Source organism: Lithobates pipiens, unplaced genomic scaffold (assembly GCF_037356315.1).
Source record: "Lithobates pipiens isolate NorthernLeopardFrog02 unplaced genomic scaffold, aLitPip1_a1.2 Scaffold_25, whole genome shotgun sequence".
In the NCBI taxonomy this organism is placed as follows: Eukaryota; Metazoa; Chordata; class Amphibia; order Anura; family Ranidae; genus Lithobates; species Lithobates pipiens.
The window spans coordinates 130,948,969-130,965,798 of NW_027507787.1; the positions used below are offsets into that span (position 1 = coordinate 130,948,969).

Sequence of the window (16,830 nt, forward strand, 5' to 3'; positions counted from 1 at the left end):
AGTTATTAATTTTTTTTGTATTGTTCATGATAAACTGAATTGTCACACTCAGTTTAGGATATCTTTGTGTACATGTCTTTATAGCTGCAGCTGCATAAATTTATTCAGTGTAATGTAGTCTAAATAAAAAAAAGAGACAGATAGATAGATAGATAGATAGATAGATAGATAGATAGACAGATAGATAAACAGATAGATAGATAGATAGATAGATAGATAGATAGATAGATAGATAGATAGATAGATAGATAGATAGATAGATAGATAGATAGATAAAATGCTGGTTCAACATCTGGATTGGGAATCATTTAGTGTAGTTTGGGACATCATAGAACATTTTTTGACATAATCACACACAGGTACTCCAGGGGATGATTCGAGTGTGTCCCTCTGTGAAACTTGGACAAAAGATATAAAGTATCGCAGTTTGGTTAAAGGCTAGGTTCACATTGCTGCAATGTACGAGATCGAATGTGATTTGCACCGCACTGCAGTGCAAATCACATGTGATCTCTGTTTGATGCGATTTCAGCCATACATATAGTATGGCTGAATTCGCATCGCAATCGGGCCCAAACTTGTACATGGCCCTTTTTTTAGTCCACAGCAGAATCGGATCACATGGGTGTTCACACCATGTGGTCCGATTCCTGTCCGAGTTTAAAGATTGCACTGTGATATGAGAAATAATTTGGAGGTGTCAATAAAACTTTACACTGACACTCCCAGCAGGTCACATAGGGCAGTGTGAACTGCCTCCGGGAGGCATGCGATGCGTGAAACCACAGTAGATTTGCAGCGTTCGCACATCGCAGCAGTCTGAACACAGCCTCACTAAAAAAATGTCCTTTTAATGATGTATTAAACTAGGATCTTGTAATAACCAGCTAATAATTGTACACCACTTCAAACCAATGTTTCATATTCCAATTTCTGAACTCAAATATCACTATGCTTAAAAGTATACTTTTTTTTTTTTGTTTTTTTTCATTCTCATAGGGGAACAAAGACTCAGACAAGAGGCGGAGCAGCCCAGGACCCCCCGACCTCACCAGCCTGATTGGGCAGTTAGCCCAAGCCCAGTGTCCGAGATGGAGCAGCCCAGCCCAGTGTCCGAGATGGAGCAGCCCAGCCCAGTGTTAGAGCTGGAGCAGCCCAGCCCAGGGCTAGATGTGGAGGAGGAAGAGGTGGTGGAGATACGCACCCCACAAAGTGAGTGTCTGACAACCCAGCTTAAGGTAAACAATTAATGGCTGTATATTTTAACCAATTTTTTATCTACACATGTTTTTAGGTGATGATCTGGTTGTGGAGGGACAAGCCGCGGAGCCATTTACCTCTGACAGTGCCCAGAGACTGATTGGTCAGATCATGGCCTGGAATGGCAAGATCGATCAGATGCAGAACAAGATGATTACCATGCAACGAGAACTGGACACTATGAGGCAGGAAATGAAGAACATGATCGATGTTTTAGGGAGAATCTAAGCCCCTTTTCCCTAAAACGAAAGATCATGTTCTTCATTTCCTTGTCAAAAAGTTTTTAATGTTTTTAGAACATTGTTTTTAGAGGCCAAATTTTGAAGATGCACACGGTGTGTCAACATGTGCTATGTGCCATCAGAGGATCGCAATGGACGCATTTTGTGTTTGCAAACCCTTCCTCATTCTAGTATGTGAGAGGAAGGGATTGCACCCACCAAACACGTCAATTGATCACTCATGATGGTAGATAGCACATGTTGACATTACCAATTTTTGGTGTGCATCTTCAAAATTTGGCTTTACCCCTTGTTTTCTGTAAATAGTTAAAAATTCGATTTTATGTATTTTTTTTTATAATTTTATTATATATATATATATATATATATATATATATATATATATATATATATATATATATATATATATATATATATATATATATTTTTTTTTATATGTCTACAAAAAAAAAAGTTTACAAAAACAAAACAAAAAGAAAAATATCTAAAAAAGAGGCACTGGTTGGAATGTACACTATTAAAAATTAAAAAAAAAGATGTGTGTGTGTCTACTTCTTTCAATACTCAATACCAGTTTGGGAAGTCATTTTGTGTTTTCTGTCACAAAGGGACTTATTTACTATTGGCAAAAACCACTTTGCAATACAAATGCACTAGGACAGGAATATGCAATTAGTGGAAATCCAGCTGTTGCAGAACTACAAGTCCCATGAAGCATAGCAAGACTGACAGCCACAAGCATGAGACCCAGAGGCATGATTGACTTGTAGTTTTGCACCAGCTGGAGGTCGGCCAATTGCATATCCCTGAATTAGGAGAATGTAGGAGACAAGCACCGTGAAAAGCAAACAAGAACCAAACTTAAAAATTTGAACAGACAATACATATTTAAAGAAAAATAAATTTTTATTGGTCAGCTGGCATTGGAATAGCCCCCCTACCATTAAAATAGGTGACATACCGGTCACGCACCTCACGTGCTGTTTGGGGGGCTAAGCCAGGATGGGCATGATCCAGCCCTGTGAGTTCAGGTAATATTAGTCCGGCCTCAGGCCCAATTGGTTGCAGGTACTGGTTTCCTGAAAGTTTGTGTAAAAAATTGTGCAAAATGCAGCAGCAAAGAATTACATAGTTCAGTTTATACTCTGCTAAGTTGATTGCTGTCATAAACAGACGGAACCGGCTGGCCATAATACCAAAGGCATTCTCCACAACCCTTCTTGCTCTGGCCAGCCGGTAATTAAAAACACTCCTCTCCGGGGTGAGGGTCCTTTGGGGGAAGGGTTTCATCAGATGGTCACTCAGACCGAACGCTTCATCAGCAATAAAAACAAAAGGTAGACCCTCCACATTATCGGCATCTGGTGGCAAGTCCAGGTCACCAGTGATGAGACGGTGGCAGAACTCGGTCTGCCTAAAGACTCCTCCGTCAGACATCCGGCCGTTCTTCCCCACATCCACATACAGAAAGTCACATTGTGCTGACACCACCGCCATTAACACCACACTATGGAACCCCTTATAATTCCAATAGTAGGACCCCGAATGGGGTGGGGGCACAATCCTCACATGTTTCCCGTCGATCGCCCCTCCGCAGTTGGGAAAGTCCCAACGGGCAGCGAATTGGGAAGCCACAGTCTGCCATTCCTGTGGCGTGGAAGGAAACTGGGGAGTCAAACACAGGAAAAAATAAATAAATTAGTCATTAAATCCAAACAATGCATAACAAATAAAACTCAAAAACATTTTGGAACAACAGTTAAACAGAAATATTGAAAAAGTGTTTCATCAAACAAAAAAAAAAACGGCCCAATTCACAGATTACTCATCCCTCTGATGGACCAGGGGACATAAGTTAGGTGGGTGAGTGGGGTGGGGGCCTAATTAATGAGTATACAATCCCTGCAACCAATTTGAGTGGGGTGGGGGCCTAATTAATGAGTATACAATCCCTGCAACCAATTTGAGTGGGGTGGGGGCCTAATTAATGAGTATACAATCCCTGCAACCAATTTGAGTGGGGTGGGGGCCTAATTAATGAGTATACAATCCCTGCAACCAATTTGAGTGGGGTGGGGGCCTAATTAATGAGTATACAATCCCTATATATATATATATATATATATATATATATATATATATATATACACACACACACACACACACACACACATACACACAAAGGGTGTATACAAAGAGTATACAAAGGGTGGGGGGGCAGTAAAACAGTACAATGGAGCTGACAATATGAATTAGAGAAAAACAGTCTCGGCTGTGGGTGTATAGGGGCCCAGGATTGCATGCTGGGGACGTTAGTGAAAGCAAATATGCACGTGGGACACAAAAAGGTAAAAAGCTCTAAAAAAAATGACACAAAAAAAAAAATATAAAATACATAAAAAAAAAAAAAATGCATGCATTCATATAAAGGGGACATTCACAGCATATTCCTGTCATGGATATTAAAAGTCATGATGAAATTAATACAAACATACAATGCATATAATGCAATATTAAAAGAACAAACTTACCTTCATATATTCCTTCTGCAGGACCCGAATAATGGCAGAACAGGTCTCTGGAATAATGATCCCCAGAGCCTGGGGGGAGATGCCTGTCGAGAACTTGAGGTCCTGAAGGCTTCTCCCTGTCGCCAAGTAGCGCAACGTGGCGACGAGCCTCTGCTCCGGAGTGATGGCTTGCCGCATGCAGGTATCCTGCCTGCTGATATAAGGGGTCAGCAAAGCCAGCAGACGGTGAAAAACGGGGTCCGTCATCCTGAGATAATTCCTGAAATCATCAGGATTATTCTCACGGATCTCACGGAGTAAAGGCATATGCGAGAATTGGTCACGCTGGCGCAACCAATTCTTTGTCCATGAACTCCTCCTCACCCTGTTCACAGACTGGGCTCGGGTCAAAGTATTAACCCCAACACCAAGCCCCAATATAGCACGAACTCGTTCCCGAGTACGTCCACTCTCCATGGCTTTGAAACGGTCGGTTGGACAAACAAGCTCAACTGAACGCACTGAAGAACAGCCAGACCTATGAAGAACGACCTGAAACCCAGAAACGAGCGGACCAGAATCGCCTAACAACAGGTACCAACTGATCCACGCGTACCGAAAGACAGATACAAACCTCACAGGTAGACTGCGCCGCAGAAAATGGACAAATTAAGCTGAAGTCTGAAAAGCGCGAATCGTCTCTAACCAAACTTCTACTAATGCAAAGTCAGCAGAAGGAGCCCAAAGGGTGCTTTGCTGTGTCTTGGACTTCCTATTTCTAGTCCCGTCGTACGTGCTGTACGTCATCGCGCAAGCTTTCGGCGGACTGTTTGGCTATCCGTGTGTGGTCAAGTCCGTTCAGTGGAAAGTATGACGGACTGTCCGTCGGATTGTCTGACGGACTAAGTTGGCCATACAGTCCGCTCGTGTGTACGCGGCTTAAGAGCCAGCAGGTGTTCACCAGAGCCTCTAATGGTGAGGATGGACTTGGCTGCAACTGGCTCCACGTCGTGACCCCCAGGGTTCCCCAGCTCGCACCCACAGTAGGAAACAGGAGGATAGGGATAGTGAGGGATAAAGCCAAGGTCGGGGCCACAAGCAGACAGGAATAGTCAGGGACACGCCAATAGGTCAGGATCACAGGCAAACAGGGATAGTCAAGGACACGCCAAAGTCGGTAACGGAACAACAGAAGAGCACACGGCAGGTAACAGGAAGCTAAACACACAAAGGAATACACAATGGTTGATCAGCAGGGTTGGCCTGCAGTGCACAGGTTAATATAGAGTTCTGATAGGAGCTAGGGTGGAGTCATGCCAGAGGATGGATTACAAAATCAGTCAGGTGAGGGTCGGCTGGTCTCTAGAGATGAACACATGGAAACGGGTAAGCAGACAAACTCTATTGCATAACCATGACAGCCTAGACCGACAGGTGTCTGACTACATCGGGTGAACGGCCGATGTGGACGCTCTGAGGAGTGATGAACCCCTGGACTACTGGGTGGGCATGCTTGACACCTGGCCAGAGCTTGCCCAATTTGCAATGGAACTGTTGGCTTGCCCCTCGTCCATTGCCCTGTCCGAAAGGACGTTCAGCGCAGCAGGGGGGATCATGACCGATAAGCGCACTCGCCAACTCACGACAGTGTTGACTACCTCACATTTCTAAAAATGAATGAAGCATGGATCTCGGAGGAATTCAACACATGTGACCAGTAGACCATGTATATGCATAACTCTATAAACGATTTATTTAATCAAGCACACGGACCTTTTTTCTACCTTTGGCTCACTTGCTTGTACAAAAAAATGCCCGTACCCTCTTGTTTGAAGAGGTTGAGCGGTGTCATATTTTTGGGTCCCGCAGCAAGTTGCTGGTATCAGTGCTGCTGTCAGTGCTCTCTATCTCGATGCTGGTGTCAGTGCTCTCTCTCTATCTTGGTGCTGATGTGGTCTCAGTGCTCTCTATCTCGGAGCTGGTGTTAGTGCTCTCTATCTCGGAGCTGGTGTTAGTGCTCTCTATCTCGGTGCTGGTGTCAGTGCTCTCTATCTCGGTGCTGGTGTCAGTGCTCTCTATCTCGGTGCTGGTGTCAGTGCTCTCTATCTCGGTGCTGGTGTCAGTGCTCTCTATCTCGGTGCTGGTGTCAGTGCTCTCTATCTCGGTGCTGGTGTCAGTGCTCTCTCTCTATCACGGTGCTGGTGACAGTGCTCTCTCTCGGTGCTGGTGTGGTCTCAGTGCTCTCTATCACAGTGCTGGGGTGGTGTCAGTGCTCTCTATCTCGGTGCTGGTGTCAGTGCTCTCTATCACGGTGCTGGGGTGTTGTCAGTGCTCTCTATCTCGGTACTGGTGTCAGTGCTCTCTCTCTCTATCTCTATCTCGGTGCTGGTGTCAGTGCTCTCTATCTCGGTGCTGGTGTCGGTGCTCTCTATCACGGTGCTGGTGTCAGTGCTCTCTCTCTATCTTGGTGCTGGTGTCAGTGCTCTCTCTCTCTATCTCGGTGCTGGTGTGGTCTCAGTGCTCTCTATCACGGTGCTTGTGTGGTGTCAGTGCTCTCTATCTCAGTGCTCTCTATCTCGGTGCTGGTATCAGTGCTCTCTATCTCGGTGCCGGTGTCAGTGCTCTCTTTCTCGGTGCTGGTGTCAGTGCTCTCTATCTCGGTGCTGGTGTCAGTGCTCTCTATCTCAGTGCTGGTGTCAGTGCTCTCTATCTCGGTGCTGTTGTGTTGTCAGTGCTCTCTATCTTGGTGCTGTTGTGTTGTCAGTGCTCTCTATCTTGGTGCTGGTGTGGTCTCAGTGCTCTCTATCTTGGTGCTGGTGTGGTCTCAGTGCTCTCTATCACGGTACTGGTGTCAGTGCTCTCTATCTCGGTGCTGGTGTCAGTGCTCTCTCTCTATCTTGGTGCTGGTGTCAGTGCTCTCTCTCTCTATCTCGGTGCTGGTGTGGTCTCAGTGCTCTCTATCACAGTGCTGGGGTGGTGTCAGTGCTCTCTATCTCGGTGCTGGTGTCAGTGCTCTCTATCACGGTGCTGGGGTGGTGTCAGTGCTCTCTATCTCGGTACTGGTGTCAGTGCTCTCTCTCTCTATCTCTATCTCGGTGCTGGTGTCAGTGCTCTCTATCTCGGTGCTGGTGTCGGTGCTCTCTATCACGGTGCTGGTGTCAGTGCTCTCTCTCTATCTTGGTGCTGGTGTCAGTGCTCTCTCTCTCTATCTCGGTGCTGGTGTGGTCTCAGTGCTCTATATCACGGTGCTTGTGTGGTGTCAGTGCTCTCTATCTCAGTGCTCTCTATCTCGGTGCTGGTATCAGTGCTCTCTATCTCGGTGCTGGTGTCAGTGCTCTCTTTCTCGGTGCTGGTGTCAGTGCTCTCTATCTCGGTGCTGGTGTCAGTGCTCTCTATCTCAGTGCTGGTGTCAGTGCTCTCTATCTCGGTGCTGTTGTGTTGTCAGTGCTCTCTATCTTGGTGCTGTTGTGTTGTCAGTGCTCTCTATCTTGGTGCTGGTGTGGTCTCAGTGCTCTCTATCTTGGTGCTGGTGTGGTCTCAGTGCTCTCTATCACGGTACTGGTGTCAGTGCTCTCTCTCGGTGCTGGTGTGGTCTCAGTGCTCTCTATCACAGTGCTGGGGTGGTGTCAGTGCTCTCTATCTCGGTGCTGGTGTCAGTGCTCTCTATCACGGTGCTGGGGTGTTGTCAGTGCTCTCTATCTCGGTACTGGTGTCAGTGCTCTCTCTCTCTATCTCTATCTCGGTGCTGGTGTCAGTGCTCTCTATCTCGGTGCTGGTGTCGGTGCTCTCTATCACGGTGCTGGTGTCAGTGCTCTCTCTCTATCTTGGTGCTGGTGTCAGTGCTCTCTCTCTCTATCTCGGTGCTGGTGTGGTCTCAGTGCTCTCTATCACGGTGCTTGTGTGGTGTCAGTGCTCTCTATCTCAGTGCTCTCTATCTCGGTGCTGGTATCAGTGCTCTCTATCTCGGTGCCGGTGTCAGTGCTCTCTTTCTCGGTGCTGGTGTCAGTGCTCTCTATCTCGGTGCTGGTGTCAGTGCTCTCTATCTCAGTGCTGGTGTCAGTGCTCTCTATCTCGGTGCTGTTGTGTTGTCAGTGCTCTCTATCTTGGTGCTGTTGTGTTGTCAGTGCTCTCTATCTTGGTGCTGGTGTGGTCTCAGTGCTCTCTATCTTGGTGCTGGTGTGGTCTCAGTGCTCTCTATCACGGTACTGGTGTCAGTGCTCTCTATCTCGGTGCTGGTGTCAGTGCTCTCTCTCTATCTTGGTGCTGGTGTCAGTGCTCTCTCTCTCTATCTCGGTGCTGGTGTGGTCTCAGTGCTCTCTATCACAGTGCTGGGGTGGTGTCAGTGCTCTCTATCTCGGTGCTGGTGTCAGTGCTCTCTATCACGGTGCTGGGGTGGTGTCAGTGCTCTCTATCTCGGTACTGGTGTCAGTGCTCTCTCTCTCTATCTCTATCTCGGTGCTGGTGTCAGTGCTCTCTATCTCGGTGCTGGTGTCGGTGCTCTCTATCACGGTGCTGGTGTCAGTGCTCTCTCTCTATCTTGGTGCTGGTGTCAGTGCTCTCTCTCTCTATCTCGGTGCTGGTGTGGTCTCAGTGCTCTATATCACGGTGCTTGTGTGGTGTCAGTGCTCTCTATCTCAGTGCTCTCTATCTCGGTGCTGGTATCAGTGCTCTCTATCTCGGTGCTGGTGTCAGTGCTCTCTTTCTCGGTGCTGGTGTCAGTGCTCTCTATCTCGGTGCTGGTGTCAGTGCTCTCTATCTCAGTGCTGGTGTCAGTGCTCTCTATCTCGGTGCTGTTGTGTTGTCAGTGCTCTCTATCTTGGTGCTGTTGTGTTGTCAGTGCTCTCTATCTTGGTGCTGGTGTGGTCTCAGTGCTCTCTATCTTGGTGCTGGTGTGGTCTCAGTGCTCTCTATCACGGTACTGGTGTCAGTGCTCTCTATCTCGGTGCTGGTGTCAGTGCTCTCTCTCTATCTTGGTGCTGGTGTCAGTGCTCTCTCTCTCTATCTCGGTGCTGGTGTGGTCTCAGTGCTCTCTATCACGGTGCTTGTGTGGTGTCAGTGCTCTCTATCTCAGTGCTGGTGTCAGTGCTCTCTATCTCGGTGCTGGTGTCAGTGCTCTCTATCTCGGTGCTGGTGTCAGTGCTCTCTATCTCAGTGCTGGTGTCAGTGCTCTCTATCTCGGTGCTGGTGTCAGTGCTCTCTATCTCGGTGCTGGTGTCAGTGCTCTCTATCACGGTGCTGGTGTCAGTGCTCTCTATCAAGGTGCTGGTGTCAGTGCTCTCTATCTCGGTGCTGGTGTCAGTGCTCTCTATCTCGGTGCTGGTGTCAGTGCTCTCTATCTCGGTGCTGGTGTCAGTGCTCTCTATCTCAGTGCTGGTGTGGTGTCAGTGCTCTCTATCTCGTGCTGGTGTGGTGTCAGTGCTCTCTATCTCAGTTCTGGTGTCAGTGCTCTCTATCACGGTGCTGGTGTCAGTGCTCTCTATCACGGTGCTGGTGTCAGTGCTCTCTATCACGGTGCTGGTGTCAGTGCTCTCTCTCTATCTCGGTGCTGGTGTCAGTGCTCTCTCTCTATCTCGGTGCTGGTGTCAGTGCTCTCTATCACAGTGCTGGTGTCAGTGCTCTCTATCTCGGTGCTGGTGTCAGTGCTCTCTCTCTCTATCTCGGTGCTGGTGTCAGTGCTCTCTATCATGGTGCTGGTGTCAGTGCTCTCTCTCTATCTCGGTGCTGGTGTCAGTGCTCTCTCTCTATCTCGGTGCTGGTGCTGATGTCAGTGCTCTCTATCACAGTGCTGGTGTCAGTGCTCTCTATCTCGGTGCTGGTGTCAGTGCTCTCTCTCTCTCTATCTCGGTGCTGGTGTCGGTGCTCTCTATCACAGTGCTGGTGTCAGTGCTCTCTATCTCGGCGCTGGTGTCAGTGCTCTCTCTCTATCTCGGTGCTGGTGTCAGTGCTCTCTCTCTCTATCTCAGTGCTGGTGTCAGTGCTCTCTCTATCTCGGTGCTGGTGGTCAGTGCTCTCTATCTCGGTGCTGGTGTCAGTGCTCTCTATCACTGTGCTGGTGTCAGTGCTCTCTATCACTGTGCTGGTGTCAGTGCTCTCTATCACGGTGCTGGTGTCAGTGCTCTCTCTCTATCTCGGTGCTGGTGTCAGTGCTCTCTCTCTATCTCGGTGCTGGTGTCAGTGCTCTCTATCATGGTGCTGGTGTCAGTGCTCTTTATCACGGTGCTGGTGATCATCTCCTGCCCCCTCTTAATAGCCTACCCTGACCTTTCCTCTCCATTGCCTTCATGCGTTCCTGAGTCCTGAATTGTCAATATTTCACAGATAAAAAAAGAATACTTTTATGAATTAAGAATTATTATTAAGAATATTTTTCTTCAATTTACATTATCCTGATTAAAGAGATGCAAAACTTGTGTACATCTAGATACACAAATGAATGTGACAAGGTCACACTATGGCAGGACTACGGAGCCCTGGCTCTCTTATTGCAAAGATTCTAGATGGGTGAGTTGTTGCCACATGAATAGTTCCATGGGCAGCTCTCTATAGTACAGGAGGCTCAATGAAGGTCAATGATAGTTGTTCAGAATAATTTTATGTGTCCTATTAGGCCAAAGAAGCCAAAGTGTTTCAGAGGTTCCAAGGTATCCCCTTCACTGGAGAGTTAGAAGTGCAAATAAGGACCTGGTTCTGGACAACTGGTGGTACTATGTTCAGGAAGAAATGTATGCTGAATAGTAATAGTATTATTAATAACAGTAGTAGTAGTAGTATTTTATTAGGAAGCAAGAGTCTTCTTCCAATTCTATGTATACATTTCTTCCTACAGATGGCCCAATAAAGGTCAATATTAGTTGTCCAGAATAATTTTATGTATCCTATTAGGTCAAAGAAGCCAAAGTGTTTCAGAGGTTCCAAAGGATCCCCTTCACTGGAGAGTTAGGAGTGCAAATAAGGACCTGATTCTGGACAACTGGTGGTACTATGTTCAGGAAGAAATGTATGCTGAATTATAATAGTATTATTAATAGCAGTAGTAGTAGTAGTAGTATTTTATTAGGAAGCAAGAGCCTTCTTCCAATTCTATGTATACATTTCTTCCTAAACATAATACCGATAGTTGTACTTTTTTGTATTTTTTTTTTGCATTTTCAAAGGCTCAATGAAGGGGGCACCCTTAGAACTACCAACTATTCATATTCTTTTACTAAAGACAATGGCAAACAAATTGCATCCCAAAAAATCATTTTTGAAGTTGTGCTATCTATCTTATTCCTTTACCTGGGTAAGATAAAAATATATACAATTTAGATTGCATGTTGTGATATTTTTAAATGTAAAACTCTGAGTTAATTTTCTGTGAAGATGAAGCCATGCAAGTTGATATGCCAAGCTATTCCTCAAATAGCATTTTGTAAAAATAGTGATGTTTATACAAATTTATCCTGGAAAATAGTGCAAACAATACAAATAAATAATGTTAAAAACTATGATAAATAATAATAAATAATACTATTTGCATGGGTGAAGTGACATTGTTTCTTTAACACAAGACTTATTGTAGTGGTTTGGTAGATTTATGGTGTAGACATTAATTCCGTGAGTTTTGAGTCCAATTTGGGTGATTTGCTGATGGCACAAATTTTGATGTTATATGTACGGTAAAGGGTTCTTTGGCATACCCTTCAAAAAGTATCACTGCACTAGAAAAGTGTTATTAAAATCTTACTTTTATTTAAACTGTAAGGTTACATTCAGCTCATTAGTTTCTGTAAATAAATTAGTTATAGGGCTAGATTGAGAATATAAGCTTGCAGGTGGATACAATAGAATTGTTAGTAAGCCCTCATCACTGCTTGTCTTGCATCTTCACAAAGTGGGTCCAGTAGTCCATCACCTCCTGCAAAAGACAAATTGCAGCACAGAGAAACTAGTCACTGATTGATTATTTCTATTTGTTTTGTGTAATTAATGTAAGCTGTATATAAAGTACAAAAAATACCTTGGTTTTGCCATGAATAAAAAAAAATTCCAGCATGTGATCCAAAGCTGGCCATACACTGTCAGTTGTTTTTATTTAATTCAACCCCTTGACTAAATCACCTCCCTAGGAGATTGTATTCTGACAGCAGCACCTAAACTTGGTGGGGCTACTAATGCCGTGTACACATGAGCCGAATGTCCGACAGAAAAAGTCAGACTGGAGCTTTTCATTGTATATTCCGATCGTGAGAATGCCTCATCAGACTTTTTATTTTTTTTCGAAAATTCTGACGGACCTAGAAATAGAACATGTTTTAAATATTTCCGACGGAACCAATTCCTATTGGGAAAACAGCTCGTCTGTATGCTGTTCCGACGGACCAAAAACGACGCATGCTCTGAAGCAAGTATGAGACAGAATCTATTGGCTACTGGCTATTGAACTTCCTTTTTATAGTCCCGTCGTACGTGCTGTACGTCACCGTGTTCTTGACAATCGGGCTTTGTGTGATTGTGTGTACGCAAGACAGTTTCAGCGGAACTTCACCGGAAAAACCTTCAGAGTTTATTCCAACGGGAAAACCGGTTGTGTGTACTTGGCATAAGAGACCCATTTAAAAGCAGGAGTATGGTCTTACTGCAGCCATAAAAATGCTTAAAAAACAGCTTTTTAAAACAAGTGAAGCACTATTGAGTGGGAAAAAAAAAAGTTATGGAAAATCTCAAAGAAAATCTTCCTACACCCCTCTTCAACAGAGACCTCACGGGGTAACCCGTCTGTAGTTTGTTAAACTGGGGTGTATATGATTTTATTATTGTGAATGTTTTGTGGTATAGTTTTTTGTCTTTATTAAATCATTTGTAATGTTTATAATTTTTTCTGTGTATTTTCTACCAAGTACCGAGATAGTCCATATAACAAAATGTTTTTGGGTGTGGATACAAAGGGAGCTGATTCAGCAACTGCCCCGGCATTCCTAGAACCCTTACTCCTTGACAATCATTTAGGCATCTAGACGTGGTGAAGTAGACTTGCTGAATTTCAAACTGAGCATCAGAATGGGCAAGAAAGGGGATTTAAGTAACTTTGAATGTGGCATGGTTGTTGGTGCCAGACGGGCTGGTCTGAGTATTTAAAAAACTGCTGATTTACTGGGATTTTCACAGACAACCTACTCTAGGATTTACAGAGAATGGTCCAAAAAATATTCAGTGAGCAGCAATTTTGTGGAGTAAAATTCCTTGTTGCTGTCAGAGGTCAGAGGAGAAAAGGTAGACTGGTTTGAGATGATAGAAAGGCAATAGTAATTCAAATAACAACTATGGTATGCAGAATACCACTTCTGAATGCACAACACATCAAATCTTGAAGCAGATGGCCTGCAGCAGCAGCAGACCACACTGGGTGCCACTCCTGTCAGCTAAGAACAGGAAACAGTTACAATTTTACAAGGCTACAATTTGCACAGGCTCACCAAAATTGGACAACAGAAGATTGGAAAAACATTGCTTTTCAAATAAGTATCAATTTCAATTTCAAATTTCAAAAAGGTTGCTAGGGGTTCATAGAGCAATGAAGAGTTTCGAATTTCCAGTAACCACTAATATCAGTTATATTTTTAGCTGGGTGTAAGGGGAAAGTTTTTCCACTGGTCAACAATGTAAGAGTGTCCTCCTTCCACTAACAATTATTATGAGGGGTCCTTCTCCCATTAACCACTTAAGCCCTTAAGACCATTTTGCATCTAAAGGACCCCAGGCCCCTTTTTGTGATTCGGCACTGTGTCGTTTTAACTGACAATTGCGCGGTCGTGTGACATGGCTCCCAAACAAAATTGGCGTCCTTTTTTTCCCACAAATAGAGCTTTCTTTTGGTGGTATTTGATCACCTCTGCGGTTTTTATTTTTTGCGCTATAAACAAAAATAGAGCGACAATTTTGCTATTATAAATATCCCCCAAAAATATATAAAAATTTTTTTTTCCTCAGTTTAGGCCGATACGTATTCTTCTACATATTTTTGGTAAAACAAAAATCGCAATAAGCCTTTATTGATTGGTTTGCGCAAAAGTTATAGCGTCTACAAAATAGGGGATAGTTTTATGGCATTTTTATTAATATATATTTTTTTTACTTGTAATGGCGGCGATCAGTGATTTTTATTGTGACTGCGACATTAGGGCGGACACATCGGACAATTTTGACACATTTTTGGGACCATTGGCATTAATACAGCGATCAGTGCAATTAAAAATGCACTGATTACTGTAGAAATGTCACTGGCAGTAAAGGGGTTAACCACTAGGGGGCAGTGTTGGGGTTAAGTGTGAGTGTGTGTTTTTTTTACTGTGGGGGGGGGGGTGGCTTGGCGTGTGATGTCACTGATCTTCTTTACCTATGACAGGGAACAGACGATCAGTGATAGGCTCACTAGGAAGCACGTTGAGAGGTTTATTTACACTTACCTCTCCCCGTTCTTCAGCTCTGTGACCTGTTCGCAGGACACTGGCGGCGATTGGGTCCATGGTTCCCGTGGCCAGCGCCACGGAGCTCAGAACCGGGTTGTGAGTGCACCACCGGCGACGTGCGCACGACCCACGGCTGGGCTCTTGAAGGGCAACGTACCTGTACATGCTTGTGCCCAGCCATGCCATTCTGCCGATGTATATTGGCGTCAGGCGGTCCTTAAGTGGTTAAAGGGGTTTTAAATCTTCATGTTTTTTCACCTTAATGCATCCTATGGGGTTATCTGATGTAGGGAGGAGCCACGAGAGCCGCCAGGGGACCCCAGAAGACGAGGTTCGGGGCCACTCTGTGCAAAACAAAACAAGCTGCACAGTGGAGGTATGATATGTTTGTTGTTTAAAAAAAAAAAATCCTTACAATCACTTTCCTGACACAGCATGACAGCATATACGTATGGGTAGGCTCTGCCCCCTGCCCTATCTCAGGAATGGCTACAGTGGGGATCGAAAGTTTGGGCACCCCAGGTAAAAATGTGTATTAATGTGCATAATGAAGCCAGGGAAAGATGGAAAAATCTCCAAATGGCATCAAATTACACATTAGACATTCTTATAATATGTCAAAAAAAGTTAGATTTTATTTCCATCATTTACACTTTCAAAATTACAGAAAACAAAAAAATGGCATCTACAAAAGTTTGGGCACCCTGCAGAGTTAATATCTTGTACTGCCCCCTTTGGCAAGTATCACAGCTTGTAAACGCTTTTTGTAGCCAGCCAAGAGTCTTTCAATTCTTGTTTGAGGTATCTTTGCCCATTCTTCCTTACAAAAGTGTTCCAGTTCTTTGAGATTTCTGGGCTGTCTGTCGCGCACTGCTCTTTTAAAGTCTATCCATAGATTTTCAATAATGTTGAGGTCAAGAGATTGTGAAGGCGTTGGCAAAACCTTCAGTTTACGCCTCTTGATGTAATCCTCCCTGGATTTTGAGGTGTGTTTAGGATCATTATCCATTTGTAGAAGCCATCTTCTCTTTAATTTCAGCTTTTTCACAGATGGCATCAAGTTACCATCCAAAATTTGCTGAAATTTTATTGAATCCATTTTTCCTTCTACTCGTGAAATGTTCCCTGTGCCACTGGCTGCAATACAACCCCAAGGCATGATTGATCCACCCCCATGCTTAACAGTTGGACAGAGGTTCTTTTCATTAAATTCTGTGCCCTTTCTTCTCCAAACGTACCTTTGCTCATTCCGGCCAAAAAATTCTATTTTAACCTCATCGGTCCACAGAACTTGTTTCAAAAATGCCTCAGGCTTGTCTATATGTTCATTTGCAAAGTTCAAACGCTGATTTTTGTGGTGAGGACGTAGAAGAGGTTTTCTTCTGATGACTCTTCCATGAAGACCATATTTGTACAAGTATCTCTTTATAGTGGAATAGTGTACCACAACTCCAGTGTCTGCCAGATCTTTCTGGAGGGATCGTGCAGTCAAACGTGGGTTTTGAATTGCTTTTCTCACAATCCTGCGAGCTGTTCTGTCTGATATTTTTCTTGGTCTTCCAGATCTTGATTTAACTTCCACTGTTCCTGATGACTGCCATTTCTTAATTACATTCCAAACAAAGGATATTGACATCTGAAAACACTTTGCTATCTTCTTATAGCCTTCTCCAGCTTTGTAAGCGTCAACTATTTTCAGTTTCAGTTTTCTAGACAACTGCTAAGAAGAACCCATGGTGCTGATTGTTGGGGCAAGGTCAGATGAGTCTGGCCATTTAAAACCTTTGAGATTGACATCACCTGGTCTTCCCAGACGATGATTGAGAACAATCCATGACACTGGTAGTTCTCAGCTTTGCAAAGGGGGTAGTGCATGCTATAAATTCTGCAGGGTGCCCAAACTTTTGCAGATGCCATTTTATTGTTTTCTGTAATTTTGAAAGTGTAAATGATGGAAATAAAATCTAACTTTTTTTGACATATTATAAGAATGTCTCATCTGTAATTTGATGCCATTTGGAGATTTTTCCATCTTTCCTTGGCTTCGTTATGCACATTAATACACATTTTTACCTGGGGTGCCCAAACTTTCGATCCCCACTGTATACTATAAGAGTAGCTCTCCTCCCTGCCCACAGCATTCTCTTTTTTTCCCTCACTGCTCCAGCCAATTATGCTTACCTCACCTTTGCCGGAAGCTTTTGGCCAAGTCGCACAGGTTCAAGCCTCTCCTGTGTCCCCACTGTACAAGCAGACATGAACACCTATATAGTGGAGACCTCCCCCTCAGGATCCAAGAAGAAAGGGGGGTGAGGGCATCTGGTCTCTAGCGATTGCTCCTTTATCATGACGCCATGGATGGACATTCTT

General features: G+C 44.5%; 1 protein-coding gene across 1 annotated transcript in view; it reads right to left on the bottom strand.

The window, feature by feature from the left end:
- Positions 1–11,721: 11,721 nt before the first annotated feature.
- CUNH10orf53 (chromosome unknown C10orf53 homolog) overlaps positions 11,722–16,830 on the bottom strand; it is a 66,207-nt gene continuing 61,098 nt past the window's right edge. The window contains exon 3 of the mRNA XM_077453868.1: positions 11,722–11,909. Within this exon, the coding sequence (XP_077309994.1) occupies positions 11,845–11,909 (65 nt within the window). The 3' untranslated portion in view covers positions 11,722–11,844. The remainder of the gene's footprint in view (positions 11,910–16,830) is intronic.